This window comes from Lynx canadensis, chromosome C1 (genome assembly GCF_007474595.2).
Source record: "Lynx canadensis isolate LIC74 chromosome C1, mLynCan4.pri.v2, whole genome shotgun sequence".
Taxonomy (NCBI): domain Eukaryota; kingdom Metazoa; phylum Chordata; class Mammalia; order Carnivora; family Felidae; genus Lynx; species Lynx canadensis.
In genome coordinates this window covers 10655775-10681804 of record NC_044310.1, presented here as the reverse complement: position 1 = coordinate 10681804, position 26030 = coordinate 10655775, and the positions used below count along the sequence as shown (strand labels likewise).

Here is a 26030-nt window from a genome sequence, read left to right as displayed (position 1 = left end):
AAAACTCACGGTCAAAGGGCTGGTGACCTCGTATGTTGCAGCCACATGGCACTGGGGTTCCCCACTGGGCATGGGTGTGGGTGGCTCCTGGGCCGGGCTGTGGCCAGGATGGGAGACGCCACCTCACGTCGGGGGCGGAGCTAACCCTGAGACTGCGGCTGCTCTGTGCAGCGAGGGGTCCTGCAGCAGGGCAAAGGGGGGCACGCCTCTGGCCCGGACGGAGCACCAGTGCGGGACAATGGCTTGTATCTAGTCTGCCTGCCCCAGTTCCTCCCAGGGGTGGGTCTCCCTGACCTGGGGGTAAAAGGCTGCCGGAATGGATACAGTAGATGCAGTCCCACCAGCAAGGAAGTGCTAGGCTGTGCCACAGACTCCTGGTGGGCAAGGTGAGCTGCCAACCAGGCCCAGCCCCTCACTGCCCAGATGGTAGAGTGGTCAAGACACTATGGACTCCCTAGGTTTGAAATCCAGCTCTATTCTTTTTTTTTTTTTTTTTTTAAATTTTTTTTTCAACATTTTTATTTATTTTTGGGACACAGAGAGACAAAGCATGAATGGGGGAGGGGCAGAGAGAGAGGGAGACACAGAATTGGAAACAGGCTCCAGGCTCTGAGCCATCAGCCCAGAGCCCGACGCGGGGCTCGAACTCACAGACCGCGAGATCGTGACCTGGCTGAAGTCGGACGCTTAACCGACTGCGCCACCCAGGCGCCCCCCAGCTCTATTCTTTACTAGCTCCTTGACCCTGGATGATTTACTTAACCTCAGTTTTCTCATCAAAAATGTAGTCATCTCATCAGTTATGGGAGGGTTAACTGAGTTAATGCATGTAAAATGTGCAGCATAGACCATGGCTTGTGGTAAGTGCTTAATAATTGTTAGATATTATTATTACATTATTAGGTTGTATCTGTTGGAGCCTGCCAGCATGGGTGGGAGAGCACGTGGAGGGGCCACTGAGTACAGCTGTGCAGGTTGTGCACTGTACAACTCAGGGCACCATTTCCACAGTAGTGCCTTCTGGAGTAGCGCAGTACGCAACCTGTGGGGCTGTACACTGGCCCTAGATGCCCTGGGCATCCCGACTTCAATTTCTAATAGGTACCACTTGAAGTCGGACCATTTGGGGGCAAGGTCTCGGGGAAGATTAACAATGGAGGTAATGTGGCTTTTGAGTCGAGCCACAAAGCTTCGAACGAGGTATGGCTCAGCCCTTGAAAAGGTTACAGGACTAGAGGAGCGATAGTTAGAATCTTGGCCAGGTCACTCCTCTCTGGGCCAAAGTTCTTCCCATCAGTCCAGGGCGGGTAGGGTGGGGTGGTGGAGTTAGTTTCGGGATGACAGAAAGGCTTTCCCCTCGTATGCCAAAGTCTGACTGGTCGGCAGGGGCTGTCTGAGGCTTTGTAAAGTGAAGAAACCAGAGGCCACTTTGGGCTGGGTGGGAGGGGCTCTTTGATTGATTAGTGATGTCTGCATGAGGCCAGAGAGCGGGGAGCAGTGGCATGTAAGTTTGGGCTTCTCACCCTCCTCAGCCCAGTGGTTCTCTATGCTGACTGCACCTTAGAATGCACCAGAGAAGGCTTAACCACGCTCTGATTCAGGGATGTGGCCTGGCATCGGTTAACGGTTTTCACAAGCTCTGCAGGTGATTCTAACGTGTGGCCAGGTTGAGAACTGCCGGGGTGGACGTCCCTAAGTTCCCTGAAGTCCTGAGCTGTACGACTTCTCGGCATGGTTCATAGATCATGGAACTTTGAGCTTTCTTCCAGCAGAAATGACAGGGGCTTCCATCAGTTTGACTGCTGGAGAGGATCTGTCTTTAAGTTGGGAGATAGAGGCTGAAGGCCCTGGCTGCAATTGGGGGTTGGGGTATCCAGGGTGACCTCTTCTTGGGCAACACTGTGGAGTTTCACTGGGAAGAGGCCCAGTGGTTCATAGATCATGGAACTTTGAGCTTTCTTCCAGCAGAAATGACAGGGGCTTCCATCAGTTTGACTGCTGGAGAGGATCTGTCTTTAAGTTGGGAGATAGAGGCTGAAGGCCCTGGCTGCAATTGGGGGTTGGGGTATCCAGGGTGACCTCTTCTTGGGCAACACTGTGGAGTTTCACTGGGAAGAGGCCCAGGCTTTGCATCGGAGGGATCTCCTGGGACTCGAAAAAGCCTGGCCCACACTGGCTTGATCAGGGAAGTCCTGTGACTCCATTGATTTCTCTTTTAAGCTCCTCTCCTGTCCCCAGGGTAGGTGGGACGTTGGGAAGATGCAGAGGCCCACTGAGGTCTGCAGGAAGTAACATGCCCCAAACTCACAGGCCCATTTCTGGGCCTTTGGGAGGATGGCCGGGGAGAGAAGGAAGCAGAGGAAAGCTGACCGAGGCCGCTGAACTGGAGAACTCAGGGCCAGGGTGCCAGGCTTAGAGGTGGCACGATAGGACCACAGGCAGCCCTGGATGCTGACAGCTCCCCCAAATTACAGTCAGGGCGGCCAAGGTGAGATGTTTCTGGGAGGCCACCCTGGCCTCAGCCCCACCACGGGCCCAGAATTCAGCCAGAATTCGGCCAGCTTTCCTCGGCCCCTCCGGACCCAGCCCTGGAATTTCAAGGAGCAGGCCATGCAGGGGCTTTGCCCCCCGCCCGGAGCAAGATAGAAGCACTCAAATAACATAGAGTTCAATAATATTTTAAAATAAGCTTTATTTAGATTTTTTTTTTATATTTTATATTTGCATCCATGCCTTCGAGAAACCTTCCCCATGGGAAAAGTTATTTTCAACTAATTTACCCATAACTCATTCGCTATTTGACGTAGTTCTCTTAAATAAATCATCCTTAGTAACTCTTAGATTTATCTCCTAATTTACAAAAACTGAAATGAAAAGGAACTACTAAATCATTACCAGGAGTGGTTGCAATCTTATGTTCTCATAAGTAAAGGGCAAACAATAAAAATCAACCGAAAGGAAACAAAAAATCATGGGGGAGAAAAGTATTTTCTAAAGTCTCTCTCCGTAGAGAAAGATGTCAGCTCCGGCCGCTCTCCCTCACCGCCGGGCTCGGTTAAACAGCTTAGCCGAAGGAGGCCAGAAAGATCCTTATTAGGTACCCTGCCTGCTCTTGCCCAGCAACCGCCCCCCGCCCGCCCCCCCGGCCCCCACTGAGTCAGAAGGAAAGGGAACAGCCTACTGGTGCTTTTTTGTTTGCTTTAGAGACTTTGGACAAAATATCCTATCTTTCTGATAGAGATCCTCCAGCACTTTCAAATCTCCTTTCTTTGTAAGAGCTGAAAAATGTTACAGTTAGCAGAAAGCGCCACTACGGTTGTGCAGAGGGTGCGGGTCATCGAGCTGTGTTAGTTGAGGTGAAGCGGGGGGGAGACGGGGGATCCACAGGTCAACAAAAGAAAAGGTTTAAGCTAGTTTTAGGCCTTAGGAGGCCCTGGCTTAGAAGCTCACGAGTTCTCCATCACCTGGCGTTATAATGCACACGGTCGCTTTGCTGGTGAAGCCTCACTGGGGCCAATGTTGCTCCCCAAATGGGCAGACTTCCTGCCAGCCCTTCTCTCCTGGGGTGAGGGGGCTCAGGCTGTTGTGACAAGTTGGGAGGACAGGGCCCAAGGGATCCCGGGAGATTCTATTAAGTGTGGCTGGAGGAACCAACCAGAATGGGGAGGGCAGAGAGGTTCTGGTGCTGGACATTGTGTCCCCAGCAGCTCTCCCCTTGAGGTGGGTGCCTCCCCCAAGGACACCTGCCTGGCCAACATGCAGAATGACCCAAGGATGAGAAAGACACAGCTGCAGGGAAGAACCTATGGCCTCTTGAGGCCCCTCGTGGCACCGACTCGGGCCGAGGGTCCCTGTGGCCACACCCTGTGGTCATGTGATTGATTGGCTGTCTCACTCTGAACTCAACCGCTCTCAAAAGACAGACCCAAGAGAAGGTGACCATCACAGCTGGCCCTCTGCTCACTGAGGTCAGTTTTCCTTATTTCAGATAAATAAATAGATATTTAGAAAGGGGGAAGAGCTATGGGTGGGAAGGAAGGTGGAGTGCACTTCCATGCAGGGGCAGAAGAATGGGGGAGAAAGAGAAGAAAGAACGGAAAAAAGCAAGCTTTGAAATCCAATGGTCCTTGGGTTCTGGCCACCCTAAAGTCTACCTTGCACAGTTTGGCAGCAGCATGATAATAGAACAGACAAGTCAACAAAACACCCGCCTCCCGCCCACCCCATGGAAAAATATACATTCCAATATTTATGTAATAATTTAGATAGAATAAGTCTTCTGCGTTTGTGCAAATAAATTAAACGGAACAATTTTCTTTTTTTTTTTTTTTTTCCATAAAGAAAGAAACGGCAACGCAATTTAAAAACTGGCAGGCCGTTAAAAAGAGCCCGTTTGACCTCCGGCACGCCGAGCCAAGGTAAGCCGCCCCCCCCACCCCCCGCCCCCAATCCCCTGGCCGGGCTCGCGGGTCTTGGCGAGGAGCCGACCTTACCCGACCACTTGGGCAGCTTGCGGATTAAAGTGACTCGGCGCCCCGGGGACAGGGTCTGGTCCCACGCGTTCACACCAGGGGGGCGGGGGAACGGGACATCAAAAACAGACCACATCCTTGGGCAGACGGGCTCCAGGAGTAGCAGTTTGGACAAGGGACATTTACAAGCACGGAGTGCACAATAGTTTTGTTATTTACAAATACACAGCAGTCCTTCAAGTTTTCAAGTTTCATAAAAAAGGAGGAGGGGAGGGGAAGGGGGGGGAGGGTGAGGAAAAAAAAAAAACAACCCAACAAACCGAACAAAAAGAAAAAAAAACAAAACACGGAAAAGAAACAGAAACAAACCCAGATTAACAACACGACTGTATCGCTCCGAGGACGACAGAGAGTTGACAGAGTCACACACGGTTGGAGTATGTACATCAATTACAGAGGTGGCGCCGCAGGGGGCGGGGCCCGCGCTCGGCCACGCCCAGCACCCACGTGCGCGGGAGCTCGCGCCCGCACACGCCCCGCCACGCACGCCCCGCCGCGCCCCCCCTCCCCCGCGCTCGCACGCACGTCCACACGCACAGACACGCCTGCGCGCGGCAGGCGCAGGGAGGCGGGTATCACCAGTCCGCGTCCTCCTCTATGTAATAATCAGGGGCGGTACCATCAAAGAGGCCGGGGTCGAGGGACTTCCGCTGCTTCCCTCTGGCGAAGACGCGCGAGATGGAGCCGAATCCCATCTTCTCTTTCTTCTTTTTCCGTTTTTGGTCTTCAAGATCCTCTAGTGACTGAGGAGTCGGGCGGGGGTAGAGGGAGAAGAACAAAGCCACCTGAGCTGGGTGCGGGGGGGGGGGGGGGGGGGGAGGGGAGGGGCGAGGGCACAGGGGGCAGGCAGGCGGCGGGGGCCACGGGTGGGTGAAATGCCAGGGTCTGCCCCTCCTCGCTGGTGGAGCCCACTTGGGCCAGTTGCGGAAGCTCTCTGGGACCACGGCGGGACCCACCCAAGGCCGCTGTGAGGGTGGCAGCGAGGACCGCCGTGCTTACAGCAGTGCCGGGTTATAATAACCCTTTAAATGACCGCTAGCTGCCGCTCTACAGCTGTCAGTTTGCCCACACCCTTGGGGTGCTTCCTGAGGGCCTGCAGGAGCGCGTCTGCGCACTTGGCTCCCGCTGGGCCCCAGGCCTCGTCTGCTGGGACACTGCGGCAGGGGTACAGGCTGCCTGTAAAAACAAAGTCCCCATGGGAAAGGAGCCCCAGGGGAGCCCGGAAAATGAGGAAGGGGGCGACCTGAGCTTCGTGCCAGCCACGACTAGAGCGGGGAGGCTGGAGCTTGAGTTCTCGTCCTAACTAGGTCACTACCCATGGACTCTTGGAGCGCCCCTTGCCTCTCTCTGAGCCCAGTTTCCTCAGCTGTGATGTGGAGACCACAGTGACGTCGGGGATAGCCTCCTGTGCGGGCTAATGGGCCAGAGGGTGGTGTCTATAGGAGGGCTTTACAAACGGTCGAGTGCCTTACACAAAGACATGGAGTGTCATTGGGCAAAAGGTGGAGGTTAGACTAATGGTGCCCAAAACACACCAGAATTACCTGAATTCCAGGGCCCATCCCATACCTGGGGCCTCAGATCCTTCAGGCTTAAAGGCCCCCGGAATCTGCATTTGCAAAGTCTTTCCTGGTGGACCCTGATGGAGATGTGCCGTGCACAGACCAGCATCTGGGAACCCCAGGACTAGAAAGTCCGTCTCAGAGACCCCTCTCGACTCTCAGTTCAGGTTTTCCTGCCTGCGGTCCCCTCCTCACTGCTGACAGGGTACTGAAAGAACAGTTTCTTGCAGCAAGGGACCCAGTGAGCCTCTGGCCTGGGTCATCAACCATTGGCTGCCAGGAGCCACTCACCAGGGCAGTGGGACGGAGGATGTATGATGCACTTGGTGGGTCCACGGACTGGAAAGAGGATAGGGGAGGGCAGACGAGGCACTGAGCCTGGCTCAGACACCAAACCTGGATTGACTGAAGCAGTGGCTTAACTCTTCTCTGCCTTGAGTGTCTAAGAATGGAAGTGGGGATGCCGAGGGCCCAGGGGAACAAGGGGTGGGGGGAGTGGGCCCAAATGGCCAGGGGAGGCACACCTACCTGTACAATAGGGTTGTGCAGGTTCTTCTGAACTGGGCCGGGACTGTCGCCCTGCAGCCAAAAAGAGGGAGAAGATGAAACAGAGACGCAAGACACATGGGAGCAGAGGTGGCCCGTGGAGCGTGGGGCCTTCCGTGGAAGGAAGCCCTCTCTTAGGGACCACCCTGCCTCTGTGCTGGGGAACCCACCCCCGCCCGCCCTGAAGCAGACACTCCCAGATGGCTCAGCAATGGCACCTGGGGTTCAAGACGCTGCCTGGTCCAGAGGTCCTGGGGTGCTCTTGCCTACTCAGGTCTCTCAATGACCCCCTTCCCCCACCCAACACCCGCTGATCAACAGATCAGTCAATTGAAGGCTTCTAAGTTCCTGTCCCAACTGGTCCATCAAGTTGGGACTGGAGGTTGGTTATACTTGGGATTTTTCATAAAGAAATATGGTTTTAAAGACAACACAAAAAAGAATTTCAGGACAGGAAGACACGGGAGACCATGTAGCTTCTAATTCCCCCCACACTTCAACGCATCTCTTATTTTCTGGAGGTGCAGGCAGGGCTCATTAGCCTGATTTACAGATACAGAGAGGCTCTGGACAATCCAACGTGATGGAACTAACTGTAAGCGGAACAGATCTGGGACTGTTTCTTCCTGGTCCAGTGCTGCTTTCCGTGGGCACGCAAAGGTGGCTGTACACAAAGCCTTCGCTACAGCCCAGACTCTGGCTGCCCTGCCTGGGGGGCAAACGGATCCCTGGGATCACAAGTCAGTAGGGGGGACCTCTGATAGTGGTTTCCAGAATTGCAGGCAAAATATCCATGAAAAAAACAAAGTATGTCATTTGGGCCGAAGTCCATCAATCTTCAGCTTCCTTGCACTTGGTCCCCACCTCTGCTCTAAATTAGTGGCCACAGAGTAAGAGGATGGGGAAGTCCTTAGTCTGGGCTGGGCTGTTCTTGCTGGTACCAGGTCCAAGGCCCGAGAACAGAGGGTTACCTGGTGCTTTTTCTAGGCTTACCTGTGTGCACATCTGTTGAAATGGGGGATGAACGCGGCTGAGGGTGGGCGGGAATGGAACAAATGCTAGTTTAGTCTTTAGTCCCAGCCCAAGGTTTGCAAACAGAAACTAATCTGGCGGGCCACTGAGATAGGTCTACTTTAATGGGGAAGAGAATGAAGCCAGTGCCCACTGAAATAGCTGTGTGCAGACAACTGGCTTATCAAAGCACCCATTTCCTGGCAGCAGGGGCCCTGTGATCTCGGAAATAAATATGCTGGACTGCCACCTGTAGCAGCCGGTATGTGTCAAGGCCAAGTTGAGCAAAAGGCTAGGCCAAATGCAATTCAAGAGGTCTTTAGAGAACCCGTGCTGAGAATGGGCTTTCCTATGGGATTTTGGCTATCGGAGCCCCCTTGGGCCCACCACAAGAAGACAAAATATGGCGCCTGGGAAGGTCTTCTCATTTGGGGTGTGCATGGCTACTCTTAAGTCTTTGGCCCATGGTCGAAGAATGAGGGGACCCTTGGCTGTTGAGTACAGCCCAACAGTGGTCCCGCAGAACCAGAGGACAGATGTCAGAGGCCCTCTAGTGGCCCTTGTTCTGTCATTCAAGACCACCTCTGTCACGGGGTTCTGTCGTGGGAACTAGAGAAGAACAGATTGCTTCCTTAAAGCCCCAGTTAACAAAGAATCCCAGCCTTGAGTGGGATTCAGGCCTGAAGTGACCTTCTTGGCATCCGGCCTGGGCTGAATGAAGCCCTGGGCCAGCGATCCCCACGGTCCATGTTGCCAAGTGAAGGCAACTATTTTAATTTCAGGCTTAGCCACTTTTATTAGTAGTCTTTAGCTACTCTCCATTGTTCTTATAGACTGGACAAAAGTTTCCAGTACGATTATTCATATATAGAAAAGTTACTGATTTTTATACACTGATTTTCAACCAGTCCCGTTAATGTACTTGGTCATTATCGGTTCTAATAGCTTTAGAGGTTATTCTCTTGAGTTTCCAGGTAGGAAAGCAGATCAGTGGCAAGTGATGGTTATTTTGTCTTTCTTTCCTACCGTATTCACCTCATTCCTCCTATCGGTCTCACTGGTTAATAAAACATTAAGTGAATTTTTGAGAAAGCTTTCTCATGCACTTGAACGCCTAACTCCATTGTGTCTCTGCCTTCACGGCAGGGGAGCCGCCCTCCGTAGTATCAACCATGTGACAGAACAAAACTGTAGCGTGGCCTCCACACCCCGGATCCAGTGTCTCCCGTTCGACCCTCCACATGGTGTCCTCCTGTCCTCAGATGCCTGACCCACCTTCGTCCCCTTCTCGGGAGCCCGACTGTCTGCTCTGCCGGTCACCAAGAGTGAGGTGGCCAGGGACCCGCACCTTTTGGTAGCTGGTGCCCAGTATGCCATCAAAGAGCATTTGATTAAGCAAAAGAAAAAAAAAAAAACCCAAGAACAAATTCGTGGGACACCTCTCCAGAAGTAGCATTTGCCCAGACTCCTGGAAATTAAAAAACAAAACAAAACCTGGCTTATCCCAGGATGAAGGACTGAGAGCTGGCTCTCCACGGAAGTGAAGGGTGCTGGTAAGGCCCCGAAGGAACCTCTGAGAGGAGAGGCCCGCAGTCCTAGACCAGAGGTAATCCAGGCTGCACGGACCCTGAGCCGACCCAGGCCTGCCTTCCTCTGGGTTTTTCTGGCCCTCCCGGACACAAGGAGCAAACAGGCCTCATTCCTTTCTCCCCACATCCATCTCTTCTTGCAAAAGGAGAGAACAGAACAGGAAATGCCTTCGCCAGAGTGCTCCCTGGGTGGACGAGAGGAAACAGCGGGTACGTCTTCACCCCTCCACCCCGCCCCTGCGGTTTCCAGGCAAGGGCCCGGGGCCCAGGCCCTGCTGCTGCTGGCCTTACGTTGCAGAGGGAGTGTGTCCGGTGCCGAGGGGAGTTGATGTCGCTTGGCGTGGACGACCGGTCGCCTTCGGCAGCAGATGCGTCGGAGATGACAGAGGGCTGCCGCGAGTGGCAGGGGCTCACCCTGACCGCTGGAAAGCAGGGACAGCTGGTGAGTGAGGGGTGGAGAGCATGTCCTCGCCTGTGCCGCCCTGCAGTGGCGCCCCTGTGCTCCCGTTACGCAGGTGAGAATGCCGAGGCATAGAGAAGAGACTGTCTAGCCCTTTGCCCTCCGCTCCCCAGACCCACACACGGCCAAACGGCAGCTCCTGGGAAGGTCCCGCATGGCCTCTGGATCCGAGTTGGCCCTCTCCTAACCGCAGTGAAGGAGAAGAGGCCCGAGTTTCCAGGGACCTTGATGACTGTCCTCACCATGCTCTCACCAGCTGGACATTCCCTAGACCTGGCTCAATCCTAACCGCTGGTCAACACCAGCTTCCCAAGTGAGAAGCCTAGCGGCCACCACTGGGTCCCCTCTTTCCCCTACACCCAGCACCCAGTCATCAGCACCTTCAAACACAACCCCCAATCCATCCACTTCTTTTTTTTTTTTTTAACTTTTAACATTAATTCATTTTTGAGACAGACAGAGACAGACCATGAGCAGGGTAGGGACAGAGAGAGAGAGAGAGGGAGACCCGGAGTCTGAAGCAGGCTGCAGGATCCGAGCTGTCAGCACAGAGCCCGACGCGGGACTCGAACCCACAAACTGCGAGATCCTGACCTCAGCCGAAGTCGGACGCTCAACCGACTGAGCCACCCAGGCGCCCCAAATCCGTCCACTTCTCTCCAACACCACCCCCAAATCCGTCCACTATTCTCCAACCCCACTGTCATTACCCAAGCCGAAGCCACTGCCGTCTCTCACCCGGAAGACCGTGCGGCCTCCCAGCCTCCAATGAACGGGAGTCCTTGCTGACTCCGTTCCTCATGCTGCAGCAGAGCCGGGCATCTGGTCACCCTGGGTGGGGGGGAGGGGACCCCCAAGGCCCAAAGGGATGTGGGCCCGGCCACCCTACCAGCCTTGGCTCACATCATACTGGCTTTCTGACAGTGCCTGACACAGGCCATCTCCCTCCTGCCTCCGTCTTGGCTGGTCCCGCTGCTCCATTGGGAGGAATTATCACCGTTCACGTCTCTCCGCCTGTCCTGAGAGAGGCCTCCCCCAACTGTCCGCTCTCCCCACGCTTTTCCCCCACCAAAGAGCCTGTGTTCAGCCGATTTCACTCCCTGTTGAACGAGACGGACTGAGGGCCTCCTGTACGCAGGCAGCATGGGAGCAGGGAGCGGACTGGGCTGCATCACGACAAAGATCGTCCCTCCTGCCAGGGGCCATACGGTTCGATGTGGGGGGCTGGCGGGGGAGAGGGGTGGACAGCGGGCTTTGCGGTCAGGGACTTGGGTACCCAGCTGGGCGACGGCAGCAGCTGCGGGCTCTAAAGGCCAGTGGCCAACCCCCAACTTGCACGCGTTGCCCAGAGGCAGCCACTCAACACAGGGGCTGAGAACACAGCCAGGAGGGCTGCGGACGGGCGGAGGGGTTTGGGGCTTGTACCACGGCCAGTGGGTACAGATGCTGCCCGGAGGCTGCACCCTTCCTCCCACCAGTGCCCGGAGGGAACACGTGTGACGTTTACTTGTGGCCCTCCCATGCACCCTGTGACTGCGAGGCGCCCTGCGGTCTCCCCTGCCAAATGATCCCATGAGACCCAGGCTGGAGAATCCGTGTTCCCGCTCCCTAGACACAGTCATTGGTCCAGGGGTGGGCACGTGATCCAGTCTGGCCAATCAGAGTCCTTCTCCGGGATTTACCATACGCCCAGAGAAAGCACTTAGTTTTTCTTTCTCCTGACTTTTGCACGTAAAGACCTTAAAAGCCTGAAACTCCCGGAGACCGTTTTGCTGCTCTGTGGAAAGAGAGGGCCTATAGATGAGGCCGAATGGAGGCAGGTGGAGCCGAGAGGCGGGGGGACCCCAGATATCATCTGGTCTTCAGGAGCCAGCTGTGCCTGAAGTCCGTCTCTTAGACTTCTCAGTTACAACCAGCCTGTGGCCTCTGCCCCCACACCCCCGCACGCAGCTACAGTGTGAACGGAGAGGCTGCCTGCCCCGCCCTGGGAAGGTCAGTAGCCTCCTAAGAAGCCGCCGCAGCCAGGGCTGGGCCAGGCGGGGGGCAGGACTCACCTTGCCGGTCTGCAGGGTGGGGGGGATGAGAGTGGTAGAGAGTCTGCTGGCTCTGCCGGATGGCCGCGGTCAGCGGGAGGTCCGCCTGCACCACCCACTCCTGGTTGCCGTTGAGCACCGTCTCGCCCGGCATGGCGAGGGAATGCCGCTTGGGGACGTCCTTGGTCAGCGTAGCTAAGGACTGCTTGGCCTGGAGAGAGGGCCGGGAGACAGGAGAGAGAAAATGGGATCGAGGGGATCTCCCGGCCTGTCGCTCGGCCAAGACCCACCGCGGTGAGAAAGCCATGGATCTGCCCTCGGTACCTGGGCAGCTCTGACTCTGAATGGCATGGCCCATCAGAGTCTAGCACCTGCACCGCAGGCCTCACTTTGGGGTTACCCCTTAGTTCCTGCTAACACAAAGGGAGACCAAGGAGGCAGAAGAGAGGGGGTCCAAGGAGACACTTATCACCCATTCTTTCGAGTTCTCTAAGGAGCAGCTGGGATTTGAATGAGATTGGAGGAAAATGGGTGCTTTGCCTGACCACCCTAACTCCTCCCAAATTCAGCCCACGAGCTCCCCTTTACAAGGTGCTGTGCAGTGCAGGCAGGGGACAGAGCAAACCCTCAACCTGGCTCCCAGGATCACAGGAGGAAGCCCAGGAAGAAGTCTGGGGCTGACTTAGGGCAGGAGGGATAGTCCAACATCTCTCAGCCTTGGGTGATCTCCCTGCCACGTAGGTGGGGTTTTACTGAAGTGATCTCACATTACTTGGGGGAGAAAATGGGCACATGTGAGCCATGCATTAATGCATATTCTTTTCACCACAGCCTACTTCTCTTTCTCAACTGGTTCCCCAAGATCATGCCAGGGTCGAGCGGGGACACAGGCAGGGGCCCAAGGGTCTTGAACCGAGCTCTCCAGCGAATCTGACAACCCGGGACGTTGCTACAGATAACAGAGTCACCGTGAGTGCTGGCTTTGACCTTGATATGAACACGGGTAAAATTTAAAAATCTTATCTGTCCTAGCTCCAGAATGTTCTATACCTTGCCCAAGGTCCCAAACCTTCCTGGCAGAGCAGGAGCTCTTGGGAAAGAGATTCCAAACAGAGAAATGGATCGTCGTTGGCCTAAAACCTGATATACCCTTATCCCGTTGACCAGCTATGTTTGAAATCACTGCCAGGGCGCCTGGGTGGCTCAGTTGGTTAAGTGTCCGGCTTCGGCTCAGGTCATAATCTTGCAGTTCACAAGTTCGAGGCCCGCATCAGGCTGTGTGCTGACAGCTCAGAGCCTGGAGCCTGCTTCGGATTCTGTGTCTCCCTCCCTCTCTGCCCTTCCTCTGCTTGCACTCTCTGTCTCTCTCAAAAATAAACAAACATTAAAAAAAAAAAGCTAAAGTCACTGCCTTCTCTGAGCCTCGGCTTCCCCACCTGTAAAATGAAAACCCCAGAGCAAGGGCACCCCAAGTCTATGAGATCACCCCCCTTCCACGGCAGAGGGAGGCTGAGTTGAAGGTGTCAGCCCTGTCCCCCAAGCCAGAAAGCTATCATGTGCTCAGCACGACAGCCCTGGGCTTCAGGTAGGGAGGGTAAGATTATTTGTGCTTGACGGAGGGGAAACTGGAAGCTGAGAGAAGTGACTTCTTCAAGAATGCACAGCAAGTACAATGTTCAAGTTGGGTCCCAAGCCTGGGAGCCTGGCCCTGAGCCCTGGGGTTTCCACGGCACCCACGCTCCTCAGCGGCAGGGAAAATAACCACACAAGTAATGCAGACTCTGGGTGCACGAAGCAGAGGACGGGGTGTGCCTGGTCACCATGAAATCCGCAGCACCTCGCTCGGGGCAGGGCACATGCAGCGATCAGTACAAATCCGCAGCATAGACGGAAGCAGGCCCTGCCGTGTCCAGGCTGATGGCTCAGGGAATCCGCTGTGTTAACTTACTGCAAGAACAACAGACTAATCCTTTTGCTGAAGGAAGGGGCAAGCGGCGTGTATCTCCGAGCTGCCACAGGCTTGCGGCCACCCAGCACCATGGAGACCCTCATTTCCCGGCTGCCAGGGCACTTCAGCTGGGAACACATCTCCTTTCCCTCTAGGTCATGTGCATCTGGCCTCCTGGCCCACCATCCCGGGCACCACTCCACGTGCTAAGCTGCCCTGCTCCCTGCTTCCTCCGGGCCCCATCCATCTCGGCTGCCTGGAAGGTGGACCCCGGGTGGGGACACGAGCCCCGGGTCAATCTGCCATCACGCTAATTAACCCCCAGCTCGGCCTTCTCGGCAAACATTCACGGGCACGTAGGCGGGAAGCACGGGAGAACCGAAGGCAAGATGCCCTCTCTGTCCCCTCCTGGCTTTCTTCTCCCAGGGGGGGCTTCGTCTCCGTCTAGGCCTGGGAGAGGCACCTTCTAACTCAGCAGGCAGCTCGACATCGCTGCTACCTGACAACCGGGAGGTCCCCCGTGGTTGGTCCTGCAGGGTGGGGCGGTGGTACCCCTGAGTTCTGAAGCACAGGGACCTCTTACAAACGGCCCACGTGTGGCAGAGACAAGACCTACAAAAAGCGGCCTGTGAGGTCTAATTTAAGATACAGGCATGTGCGCACACGGGATCCGCTCCCCGTGGCAGTCTACGCAGCGTTCCTCGGGCTGACCGCTTCCGCTAAATGCAAGTTAATGCTGGGAGCTCCCCCTGAGCTCTGACTCCCTCTTCTCTCTGAGCCTTTACCCTCTCCTGAGCACTCTGCACCCGAAGTTTCGAGCTACTGGACATTGGCCCAAACACCCTGTTATGACACGAGTCAGAACTGGGTTCAAACTCCACTTGTACTGTTTAACTTGCTGTGTGACCTTCAGCAAGTTCCTCCACCTCCCTCAGCTTCAGGGTCCTCCCCAGCAAGACGGGGGGCAGAGGGAGATCACTGCCATGTAAGTAGCGCCCCCTGGAGTTGTGGGACGAGGGGGCTTTGGAGTCTGGGCTCTGAAACCCGACTGCCTGGGTTTGAGCCCGGCTGTGCCAACTTCCTGGCGGGGGGGATCCTGGGCGAGGTCCCTCACCGCTCTGTGCCTTCACGCCCCCCTCTGTCAGATGGGGATAACACAGTTGCTATGCAGAGCCCCGGCCTAAGATAAAAATACTCAATAAAGGTTAGTGACTGTTAAATCCTGAAACGTCTTCCACCTCACAAGTAGGAGTTAGGCGTGAACTAAGTCCAATGAAGGCCCAGGACGCCAGCTGCACCACTGCCATGTTCCATAAGAAGCAGTGATCGAGGTTGGTGGCATCATTTATGCCCTAAGACGGGCCGGTAAGATCCAGGGGGTGGCAGGACCCTGCCCGGGGCCTCCCTCTGGATCGGGGCTGATGAAGGCGCCTGACCGGCCGGAGGGTCTGCTGACCGGCAGCCAGGAGGTACTCCATGTTGGACAGTAAGCCCGGGCCCCCGAGGGATGCCGGGAGCACGGCTCAGCGGAACCCTTCGTTAGCTTTCCGAGGGATTCCTGCTTGTCCAGGGAACGTCTCTGCTGGCCAAAGGCTGCTGGGGGGGATCCTCCAAGAAAACACCAGCAGGTTGTGAGGTCTGGCCCGCTGCTCCCAGACGGCAATGGCCCAGGGCCGGGGGGTGGTGCCTGCGGCAGTGAGGGCAGAAGCAGCGCCAACCCGGAGCACGGCCGCCAGAAAAGGAATGGAGACTCGGGCCATTCCCGTCATCCCCCTGCCGCCTGACCCCGCCTCTCCCCCACCCCCACTGCACCGCGCCCGACTCTCGCCTGGGTCTGTGGCGGCTGCCATTTTCACAGATGAGGAAACTGAGGCCCAGGCAGGTTAAGAGTGACTCCTAAGGTCACACGGTGACTGGCCAGTGGAACGGAATCTGAAGACAGGACGGGTCTAGGTGCCCAACACCAGTCAGTAAGTGACCCTCACTGAACACCGGTGTGCGCACCTGCCCTGGCTCACCGTCACCTCACCTCACAATCCCCCCCCCCCCCCCCCAGCGGAAGGCCTCGTAGCCCTGACTTCACACGTGTGCAAACTGAGATTCAGAGAGGTTAAGTCCCTTGTCAGAGGTCACACAGCCCGAACATGGCGGGACCCAACGGGGGACTCCGTTAGAACAGAACGGCTAAGAGAGATGCTAAGATTAGACCATCCCACGCTCAACGCTTGAGAAACGTCCAACTTTACAGAAGGCGGGCTCTCCACGGGGGCGAGACCCACCCCCACCTCCCCCAGGGAACCCTGGGAAATGCCCGGAGACTTCTGGTGGTCAGATGGGAGGTGCCCAAGGCATCTAGCAGGTGGAAGCCAGGGAAGCTGGTGGCCATCCTCCAGGGCACAGGAAGGCCTCGCAACAGAGACGGACCGGCCCCAAATGTCAGCAGTGCTGAGGGTGAGAAGCCCCGTTGACCGACTGTGTAGTGAACATAAAAAAGCCTCCTGTTCTGGAGAGGCAGCGCCGATAGGAAACTAGGTCAACGCGAACCAAGGTCCTGGGGGGCAGGACGAGCCTGCCCTTGGGGGAAGCGTGTGCTCTCGGGGGCTGGCAGGCCCGTCTCCCTCCCCCTCCGTGTGACGGAGGCCAGCGAGGAGGGCCCGAGGGACATGCGAGGGTTGGTGGGGGAGGGGCCCCTTCAGGCCAGCAGCCGGATGTCCCTACAGAGGCCCCGCACGGAGCCGAAGCCTCCACGTCACGAAGCTCGGGCCCTCCCCGACTCCCAGCTCTGCCTCTCAACCCGCTGGGCAGCTCTGGGTGAGCCTCTCGCCCTCCGAGCCCGCTTCCACGTCCCTAAAGCGGGCACCACAAGAACGTGAGGGGTAGGGGTGACGGCCGATGGATACGGGTTTCCCTTTTGGGGCGGGGGGGGGGGGGTGTGCAAACTGTTCTAGAACCCAATTGTTTGGTGACGGTCGCACAGCTCTGTGAACGTTCTAAAATCCACCGAACTGTACATCTTGCAAGGCTGAGTTTCGTGGGATGTGACATCTCAGTAAAACAACATATTAAAAAATACACGCATTCTCCCCACGGGGTGGTGCCACAAACCCAATGCGGCCACGGGGGTGAAGCCACGCCACGTGCGGGAATGTCTGGCTGGGCCGGAAGTCGTCATCGGGAAGACGTCCACCCGAAGGGCAGGCGGCCGAGGGGGAGCGCGGGTGCTGCCGTCAGCAAACAGCGAGGGGCTTTGCTTCTTGGGAAGCCAAAGCCTTTGGCTCTTACTCAGGTGAAGCAGCTACGCGAGGTGTGTGGAGACCGGGGAGCGGGCGGTGCCTAAGCTAGGACAGGGCCCGCTCGTTCTCACCGGGCACCAGGCCGCTTCCCACGGTTCTCGTGTCACGGCATGATGGGCGGGTGGGAATTGACCAGCTCAGCTCCCTTCTCCTCGGGGGCACCTCAGGGTCACTTGAGAAATCACTCATCACCAGTGGCCACAGCCAGGACCCCCAGGTGAGTGGTAACCGCGTGACCCAAGATGGGCCATTTTCAGACTTACAAAAAAAACGGAGGTGAAATTCAAAGGACAAAGGGTTCGGGTTCCTGCTCCCCGGGGGGGGGGGGGGGCCGCTGAGCAGACCCACTCCGTCTAGAACCCTGGCTTCCCCACCTCTGCGGCTGCCTTGGCTTCGGCCAGCCATTTCTTCCTTTTTTAAAAGATGTTTATTTTGAGGAGGGGGGAGGGGCCGAGAGAGGAGGAGGGAGCGAATCCCGAGCAGGCCCCGCGCTGCGTGCGCAGAGTCCGGCGTGGGGTTCAGTCCCACGGACCGTGAGGTCGTGCCCTGAGCCGAAATCAAGAGTCTGGCGCGTAACGGACCGAGCCACCCGGGCGTCCCACTCTGCGAGCCGTCTCTAAGCCGGGCCCTCCGGCGCACCCCCTGTGCCAAGCCAGCCAGGCTGCACCCGAGGACGCGAGGCACGCGCACAGGGGTGGCGCCCTCCCTCCGGTCCCGGCCTGGGCAGCAGTGCAGTGGGGCGCACGCTGGCCAACATGAGCTTCTCTGGATGGTGCTCTGCGGAGGAGACCTCCAGTCTGCTGGGCACCCCGACAGAGCTGGGGCTCTCACGCTTCTCCGCAGAGCCCCCCGCTTTGCGGCCGAGCCCTAGGCAGACACCGGCCCCGCTGATGGTACGAGGAGCCGGAAACGCTCCGCGTAACGACGCACACTTGGCAGGGGGGTGCGGGGCCTGCCAGAGGAGGCGGCCAGAACCGAAGCAGGTTGAGTGGTCTGGGCATGGGGAGAGCGGAAACAGAGGTGGCTGGGTTCCCACTCCTGAAAAGTCCCAGAAACACCCAGAATGCTTGAGGCCAGTGCTCCGAGGCAAGGAAGACACAGCTGTGCACCCACGGGGCACCGGGAAGACCCGGGAGGATGGGAACCCTGCTTCCCCCTGCACCCACTTCCTAGGTCTGCAGCGGGAAAGGCTTAGCACCGGAGACCTCGGGGCCGGGAAAAGCCCTCCCCGGAGGGGACCTGGCGGCTGCACCTTGTTCTGGCCTGGGCAGTTCTCACCACTAGGGGTCAGCATTGGACAGGAGACCCAGGAGGGGCCCAAGGGTCCTGACCTGCCACGGGTGCGGCCCACGATCCTGAAGGAAGTGATCCTGAAGGAAGTGATCGTAGAGAACCTTTGTGTCACCGTATCATCACTGTGTACGGGCACGTGCTAAGTGCTTCCCCTGCATTATTTAACTGAAACCTTCATAAAGGCCCCGTGGGGTATATGCCATTATCCCTACTTAGACTCGAAACAGGCCCCAAGAGGTGAAGGATCCTGCCCAAGGTCACACAGCTGGATTCAAACCCAGAACCCATGGCCATCAGCACATGGTTGGTCAGTGTCAGAGCTCTGAGGGAGAACCCCGAGTTCTAAGAGCTGCATGGGCCTCCCCACCCCTCATGAGCACCTTGCATAGTCTCCTTCCAGCCACGATCACATTGAGACCCTGGTGGTTTCAAAGGCTCCTTACTTAAGTCATGGGATCCCTGGGCTTCCCCCAGCCACTTCCTGGGAGGGCAGGGTGAAGTAAAGACCATCTCCCCCATTCTGATACAAGATAAAGGGCGCTGAAGCCCAAAGAAGTTCAGTGAGTGGCCCCAGGTCACGCAGGGGCAGGCAGAACAGGACTGCAGGGCTCTGGACCCCTCCCGCCAGGCCCGGACATACCACCTGGGTGCTCTGTCCCCACATGCAGGCTGGTCACCTCCATGGAAAACACAGAGTTTGGAAGTACTTTGAAGGTTTGTTTTGGAATAGAAAAAGAATAACATTTTTTTCCTTGCCAACCCAAGTAACACATTTTTCACTAGAGATGTAAACAGGAGGGGAAACAAAGGAACTAAAATCTCTTACAATCCTACTACCCAGAAAATGACCACTCTTAATTTTTTGGTGCATTTCCTCCCAAAGCAAATGTTTTCCTAAACAAATATGTGTACTTTAGAATATTCTTTATGTTTTTATTTTTGAGAGAGAGAGAGAGAGAGGGAGAGAGAGAGAGAGAGAGAAAGAAACAGAGTGTGAGTGGGGGAAAGGCAGAGAGAGGGAGACACAGAATCCCAAGCAGGCTCCAGGCTCTGAGCTGTCCGCACAGAGCCCGACGTGGGGCTCGAACTCGCGGACCGTGAGATCATGACCTGAGCTGAATTCGGACGCTTAACTGAGCGAGCCACGCAGGCGCCCCTAAATATGTGTATTTTAAATCAAGACGGGCTTGGTTTCTTTGCTGACAGTGGCCTGGGAGTGTGGTGGATTTCATCCCTGCAGGTGGAGGAGAGGCTGTGGCCCGGGCTCAGCGGTCAACCTGAGCAGACAGCAGACCCCGCGCCCAGCCGCGCCCTCTCCTCCGCCCACCCTGTCCGCGCGCCCTGTCCCCCGCAGCACGTCGTGGGTGCCCCGGCTGCGTGAGGGGGGGGTGGGGTGGGGTCTCACCATGGCCAGCTCGGCCTCCAGCTCCTTCATCCGGTTGTCCTTGAGGTCCAGCTGGGAGCGCAGCGCCGTGGCGTGGTCCGTGGCCTCCTTGGCTTGGCGCCGAAGCTCCCACTTCTCACGCTCCAGCAGGTCCTTCTCCTTAGCCAGGGCTTTGACGGCGTCCTCGCTCTCCTGTGGGGACGGAGCGCCAGGGGAGTTACAGCGGGGCTGCGGGACCGCCTCTCGGCCCACAGACACCCAGAGGGGGGCCCTGACCCCTGGACCAGAGGAAGGGGAGGGGAGGCGCTCTGGCTGAGCCACAGATCAGCGGGGGGACTGGACACCGACAATCCGTTAGTAGATGCTCCGTGAACAGCGTTTCCACAAGAAGTGAGCAAATGAGCGTGACGGGTTAAGTCGTCTGACCTCGTCAAGTCTCCGTTGCTCCGTCTTTAAGAGGGGGGCAGGGGGTCGACACCGCTTGTTTCAAGTTATAAAGATCAGATGACTTTACACGTGGGAAACACGTGGCGTCTGACGCAGGTCTGGGTCAGTAACGGGTGTGGGGCTTTGTTCTGTTGTTTGGGAATGTGTGTGTCCCAGGCACGGAGGGGCCCAGGAGACACCCGCAGCCCGGCTGCTCTGGAGGCCACGGGGTCCCGCAGCACCTCACGAGGTCACAGCCGATGACGGAGCAGGCCGAGCCCCTCAGCTCGCCGCTGGGTCCGGATGCAGCACCGTGGCCCCCGCCAGGAGCCGTTCTTCCCGGGGTGCAGAGGGAAGGGCCGTGCAGGGGCAAAGCCAGCAGGCGGGGAACACAATCAGGGGGCCTGACCTCCCAGGGCAAGAGCTGGTGTCAGAAGGCCAGGTGGCCCTCCCGAGAAGGAGGAGGCCCACCCACCCACCCAGCAAGGTCTTCTGATTCACCAGACCAGGAGCCACGCTCAAGGTCCCTGTGTGGCCTGGGGCACATCCTGCCTTGTTTAACAGCCCTGTCGCAGAAGGCCCGACTTCCAGATGGCCAGAGCCAAGGAGGCCGAGGGCTGTCCCCTTCTCTGGGGCTGTCACGGAGCTGGAGCTATGGCTTGTGGTCTGGGGACAGAGAGAGTCCGGGTCAGATCCCGGCTCTGCAAGGACGAGCCGCGATGACTATCGGGCCTGGGCGCCCTGGTCTCTACCGCGGGGATAATACCGCAGGTACTTTGGGGTGTTGTCCTGGGGACTGAATGAGACAATCCACGCGGAGAGCTCAGCACGGCGCGAGCGCACGGCAGACCCTGCTCGACCGTCCTCTCTGAGCGGCCCTCCCTGACCACTCACCCGACAGTAGCCCTGGGCTCCCTCCAACCTGCTGCCTAATACTGGTCATTCAACCCAGCCATATTCACGGATGCTGTCGGCAGGCATGAGCCAGACAAAAAATCCCTGCATCCGCGGGGCTCACAGAGAAAAGCCGTAGCGCGTGCGCCGCGAGAGCAGGGATGTGCCACGTCGGTTTCCTGGCGTGTACCCGGGTCCCAGGACGGCAGCCCGGCCAGCAGCAGCGGGTGACAGATGCTGCCGAAGAAATGACTGCGTGCGTCCCGGCTGCTGGGACAGCTACAAAGGCCATCGCCACGTGTCAGCCCTCGGGCGGGGTGTGAGCAGCCCCCCCCCCCCCCCCGCTTCCTAGTGCAGTCTGGAGGAGGGGGTACGAGGGACGATCCCTCCCAGGACGGGTCGCCGGCACCTGCTTTAGGGTCAGGGTGCCCGGGTAGGAGTCTCAGCTCGGCCCCCTGCAGGCTGCAGAACACTGGCCGAGTTCTTCGACTTCCCCACACCTCGGTCACCTCAGTTGTGAGGCAGTGGCGATACCACCTCCTAGGGTGACGGGACGCCCAGCAGAAACTGGCAATGCAAGACACAGCGTATCGCGCAGTCACAGGGGAAGCCGTAGTCTGACGTTCTGGAAGCAAGAGTCTCCGTGCAAGGAGGCACTCTACTGCTGGTCAGTCCTTTCTCTGTGGGGCTGGGTTCAGGTGGGGTCGGTGCAAACAGGTGGCAGGCATGGCCCCCGGCACCCACCCGGACGGGGAGCTCCTCCCCTGCGGGCCGAGCTACGTCCTGGGCATCTGCCCCCGGCACCCAGCCACAAGCCTCCATCATAGAAGCGTGTGGAAAATGAATAGCTGGTTAAGGACTGTCCCTTCGAACTGGCTGGTGTAACGAGAGGCTGCTTACAAAACATTCTTGAATCAGGAAGGCCCACTAGGACCCCGGGATCATTTTTGTCTCCGCGTCTCTTTGCAGTCACTGACTGCCCTGGTCGCGAGCAGACCGAGGGTTCCAGGCTGGGGGGGAAAGGCCTCCAGGTGCTTTCCGTCTTGGTGAGGACTCGGACACCCACCCCCGTGATCACATTCCCTGGCAGCAGGAGGGCGGGGCTCAGTCGCAAGTGACAGGGAGTGTTCCGGACACACGTCAAGCATGGTGCCTCCGCGTTTTAGGCAATTATATTTAAACCTGACAACCACCCGGGAGGTGGGGAACTATGACCATCCCTGTTTCACAGATGAGCGAGCTGAGGCCAGAGAAGTAGAACAGCTCCCCCTCCCACCTCCCCGAGAGTGTGGTGGAGGTCTCGATCCTTGCTGGTAACTGAGGCAGGAAAGCAACTGAAAGGAAACCCGCCAGGGGGGTTGGAACCACACGGGGGTCAGGGTGGTCGGGCCTCAGGTGGCAAGGCGGGAGCGGGGTCCCTCTGCTGGCGTGTGAGGCTCACTGGACAGAAGGAGGAGGGGTGCAGTGAGAATGGTGCTTCAAGGGGACAAAGGCCTGTCTGGGGAGGTGAAGAGGGCGGGATGAAGGCGGCCCGTTGTGACAACAGCCTCACTACCCAAGACGGGCCCGTGTCTGGCCCGTGGCCCCCAGCCTGCCCGCCCGACTTGCCGCGAGAACTTCCTCGGCTGGATTTATGGAGAGTCCCAAATCGCCCTCCAAACTGCACCGTGTGACGGGGCACGAGCATCAGGCACAACTTTCTGGGAGGCTGCGTTTCCGCGAACTTTCTGGGCAGACTCCAAACCCCTCATTTCTCAGCAGCCTGTGCCTGTGCTGACCCCAGCAGCTCAGAGAACTGGGGTCCTGCCCGCTGCTCCAGGTGAGGCCTGCAGGGGTCCTCAGGAGGAGCTGGGTGGGCCGTGGCAGGCTAAGTGGCAGGACCAAGGAGGGCAGGGCACCTAAAGGTTCCGTTAATCCTGTTCACGGGGACACTTACTTTGTGCATAAGATGCGACTTTTTTTTTTTTTTTTAACCAGTTGCAAGGTCTCGGAAGAGACGATAAAATCAGGACTTGTGGTTTTAGCTTCTCCAGACCAGCTCTAAACAGGTGGCTTTGGGTCAGTCCCTGCACCCTTCATAGCCTCAGTCCTCCCGTCTGTAAAATGGGGCTGCGCCCAACAACGACTAATGACCCACCACAATGTTGCTCTTCCACTGACAGGCTAGAAGTACAACTTGCTCCACACGACGAGGGTTAAGACACTAAGTTTTCTTTTAATCAGTGTTTTCCAAATTCCTTTTTCTGAATGAATCTGAAGGCTCTTGCCATTCTGTAAGAGTGACGCTCGGTGCCGAGCTGTGGCCATCTATGGCTGCCCGCGGCTGGCTTCGGATTATTCAGCAGCTTCAACCCTACCCCCCCCCCCCCCCCGTTGCTGGCTGGACTTAGGGGGTTGCCCCCAGGTACCTGCGACTTAAAAAAAGTCACGGCACGGACCTGGCGGAAGGTGGATCTCTGTGGAGATTTTATTTTCAAGGAAAAGCACGTCTCTAAAATGTGATGACCCACTGAAAGACGGGAGAGATGCTGGCTATTAAGCCCCAGGATGGTCACACTGCCGCTGAAATGCTCAGCACAGCACCCACGGCTCACGAGGGCAACTGGGACCTCTTCTCTGTGGTCTGCCTTGGGTTGCTCTGTAAACAGTTAATAGCGGAAATAACTCGGGTCTGTCCAAACTCCTACGCACCCCGCAGAGCCCCACTCCTAGGTCACCTCCTCCGAGAAGCCTTACGAGCCTCTCTCCCTGCAGGCAGAATTTCTTGCTGTCGCCCCGGCTCTCTCTTCACACTTTTGTTGTGGTATCATTTGTAAGGCGCCTAGCGAGTATTTACTGAGCACTTACTGGAAGCCAGATGCCATGCTGGGTGCCCGGCACGGCGTCTCCATCACAGCCGCACGAGGTCTGAGGCTGCGAAGGTTAGGTGAGATGCCCAAGGGCACGCCCACAGGGGGCTGGGATCTGAATTCGGGCCACCCAGAATCCACAGTCCTCACTGACACTGGCTGGGCTGTCCTGTCCGGCCTTGTCTGCCCGGGAGGCACGGAGGCCCCCCAACTAGGGGCTGTGCCCATTTCTTCTCCGTGCCCAGGCCCGGGCCAGACATACTGCAGGCCTCCTCAGGCGACCACAGGTGACACGGGCAGTGAGTGTGTGTGCTCGGGGATTAAAGCCAGACCCCTTGCTAGGCAGAGAAGGCAGCCTGCAGGCAGTGGTAGGTGAGGGTGCTGGTGTCTACAGGGGGAGGGGAGGAAGCTGGTGTCTGGGAGGGGGAGGGGAGGAGGGGGAGGGGAGGAAGCTGGTGTCTGGGAGGGGGAGGGGAGGAGGGAGAGGGGAGGAAGCTGGTGTCTGGGAAGGAGAAGGGGGCGGGGATGAAGGGGAGGGGCAAAAGGGGGAAGAAGCTGGTGTCTGGGAGGGAGAAGGGGGCGGGGAGGAAGGGGAGGGGCAAAAGGGGGAAGAAGCTTGTGTCTGGGAGGGGGAGGGGAGGAGGGGGAGGGGAGGAAGCTGGTGTCTGGGAGGGGGGAGGGGAGCAGGGGGAGGGGAGGAAGGGGGTGGGGGGAGGGGAGGAAGGGGGTGGGGAGGAAGGGGAGGGGCAAAAGGGGGAGGAAGCTGGTGTCTGGGAGGGGGAGGGGAGGAGGGGGAGGGGAGGAAGCTGGTGTCTGGGAGGGAAAAGGGGGCGGGGAGGAAGGGGAGGGGCAAAAGGGGGAAGAAGCCGGTGTCTGGGAGGGGGCCCCGAGGAAGGGGGAGGGGGGCTGGGGGGAGGGGAGGGGGGCTGGGGGGAGGGGCGGGCCCCACCTTGCGGTGCTGCTCGTAGTTGCGGATGAAGTCGCGCAGCTGCTCCTCGCGGCTCTCCAGCGTGGCGTACAGCTGCTGCATCTGGCTCACCAGGTCGGTCTTCTCGCCCTTTAGGCGCTTCCGGTCGGCTTTCATGGCTGCGGGGCAGAAGAGCTTGTGAGTGCCAGAGTCTAGCCGGGCCGTCGGCCCGATGGGGAGGGAGAAGGGGAACTGCCTCTATCCTCTAAGAGATGAGAAAACGGGGTTCAGGAAGGCGACGTTTCTCTCCCACGCGCCCCTGTCCCTTAGTGGCATTCCCGGGATTCGAACCTGGGCCGCCTGTCTCTAGAACCTGTTCTCACCTCTCGGTTTTACTGATCCAGCCGGGGCAGCAAGTCCTGGACGGAGCATCTCTCCCAGCCCTGAACCGAAGGGGTCTCCGGGGTGAGGGGGCTGGAGGCCCGGTGAGCGCCCGTGGCCGGGGAAGCTGATGGCGCCCCGACTCCGGGCTGAAGGAGCCCCCCGCGGTCCATTCTGAGCCCCCAGGAAGACTCAGCCCAGCACCATAGTCCATCATCTGCCCCGTTTCCTCCACAGGAGAAGCACTTGATTAAAAACGCGCAGCAAGAAATGACACGGAAAGTGTGCGTAACAGCCAGAAATACAGATAGGTCAGACTCCGTCAAAACAGAAAACTCCTGTGCTTCAAAGGCCACCACAAAGAGAGTAAAAAGGCAACGCGGGAAATGGGACAAAGTACTTGCAGACCGTACGTCTGATAAGGGCCTTACGCGCAGAATATATAAAGAACTCTTACAACTCAATAATAAGAAGACAACCCAAGTGAAAACTAGGCAAAGGATGTGAACAGACATTTCTCCAAGAAATGGCCGGTAAGGACAGGAAAAGGGTCTTGACCTCATTAGTCCACAGGGAACTGCGGATCACAGCCACAAGGACACACCCCTTCACACTCACTAGCATGGCCACAAATAAACAAGACGGACGCAAGGGTTGACATGGATGTGGGGATACTAGGACACCTTGCACACCGCCGACGGGGACGGATGGAAACGGTGCAGCCACGGTGGAAGGCAGCCTGACGGTTCTGCAAGTGATTCAACAGAGTTGCCCTGTGGTCCGGCAACCACGCCTAGGCACACGCCCAAGAGAGAGGAAAACATGCGTCCACACAAACGCTCGTACGCAAACGTTTACGGCAGCATGGGTCGCAGAAGCCACAAGGTGAAAACCAACTCAAATGGCCAGCAACTGATGAAGG

General features: G+C 57.7%; 1 protein-coding gene across 1 annotated transcript in view; it reads right to left on the bottom strand.

Annotated features, from left to right (window-relative positions):
- Positions 1-5011: 5011 nt before the first annotated feature.
- Positions 5012-26030, bottom strand: part of LOC115520765 (kazrin) — a 113822-nt gene continuing 92803 nt past the window's right edge. Inside the window, 6 exon segments of the mRNA XM_032594196.1 lie at positions 5012-5275; positions 6623-6673; positions 9532-9662; positions 11755-11944; positions 19673-19843; positions 24770-24906. Coding sequence (XP_032450087.1) covers positions 5108-5275; positions 6623-6673; positions 9532-9662; positions 11755-11944; positions 19673-19843; positions 24770-24906 — 848 coding nt within the window. The 3' untranslated portion in view covers positions 5012-5107.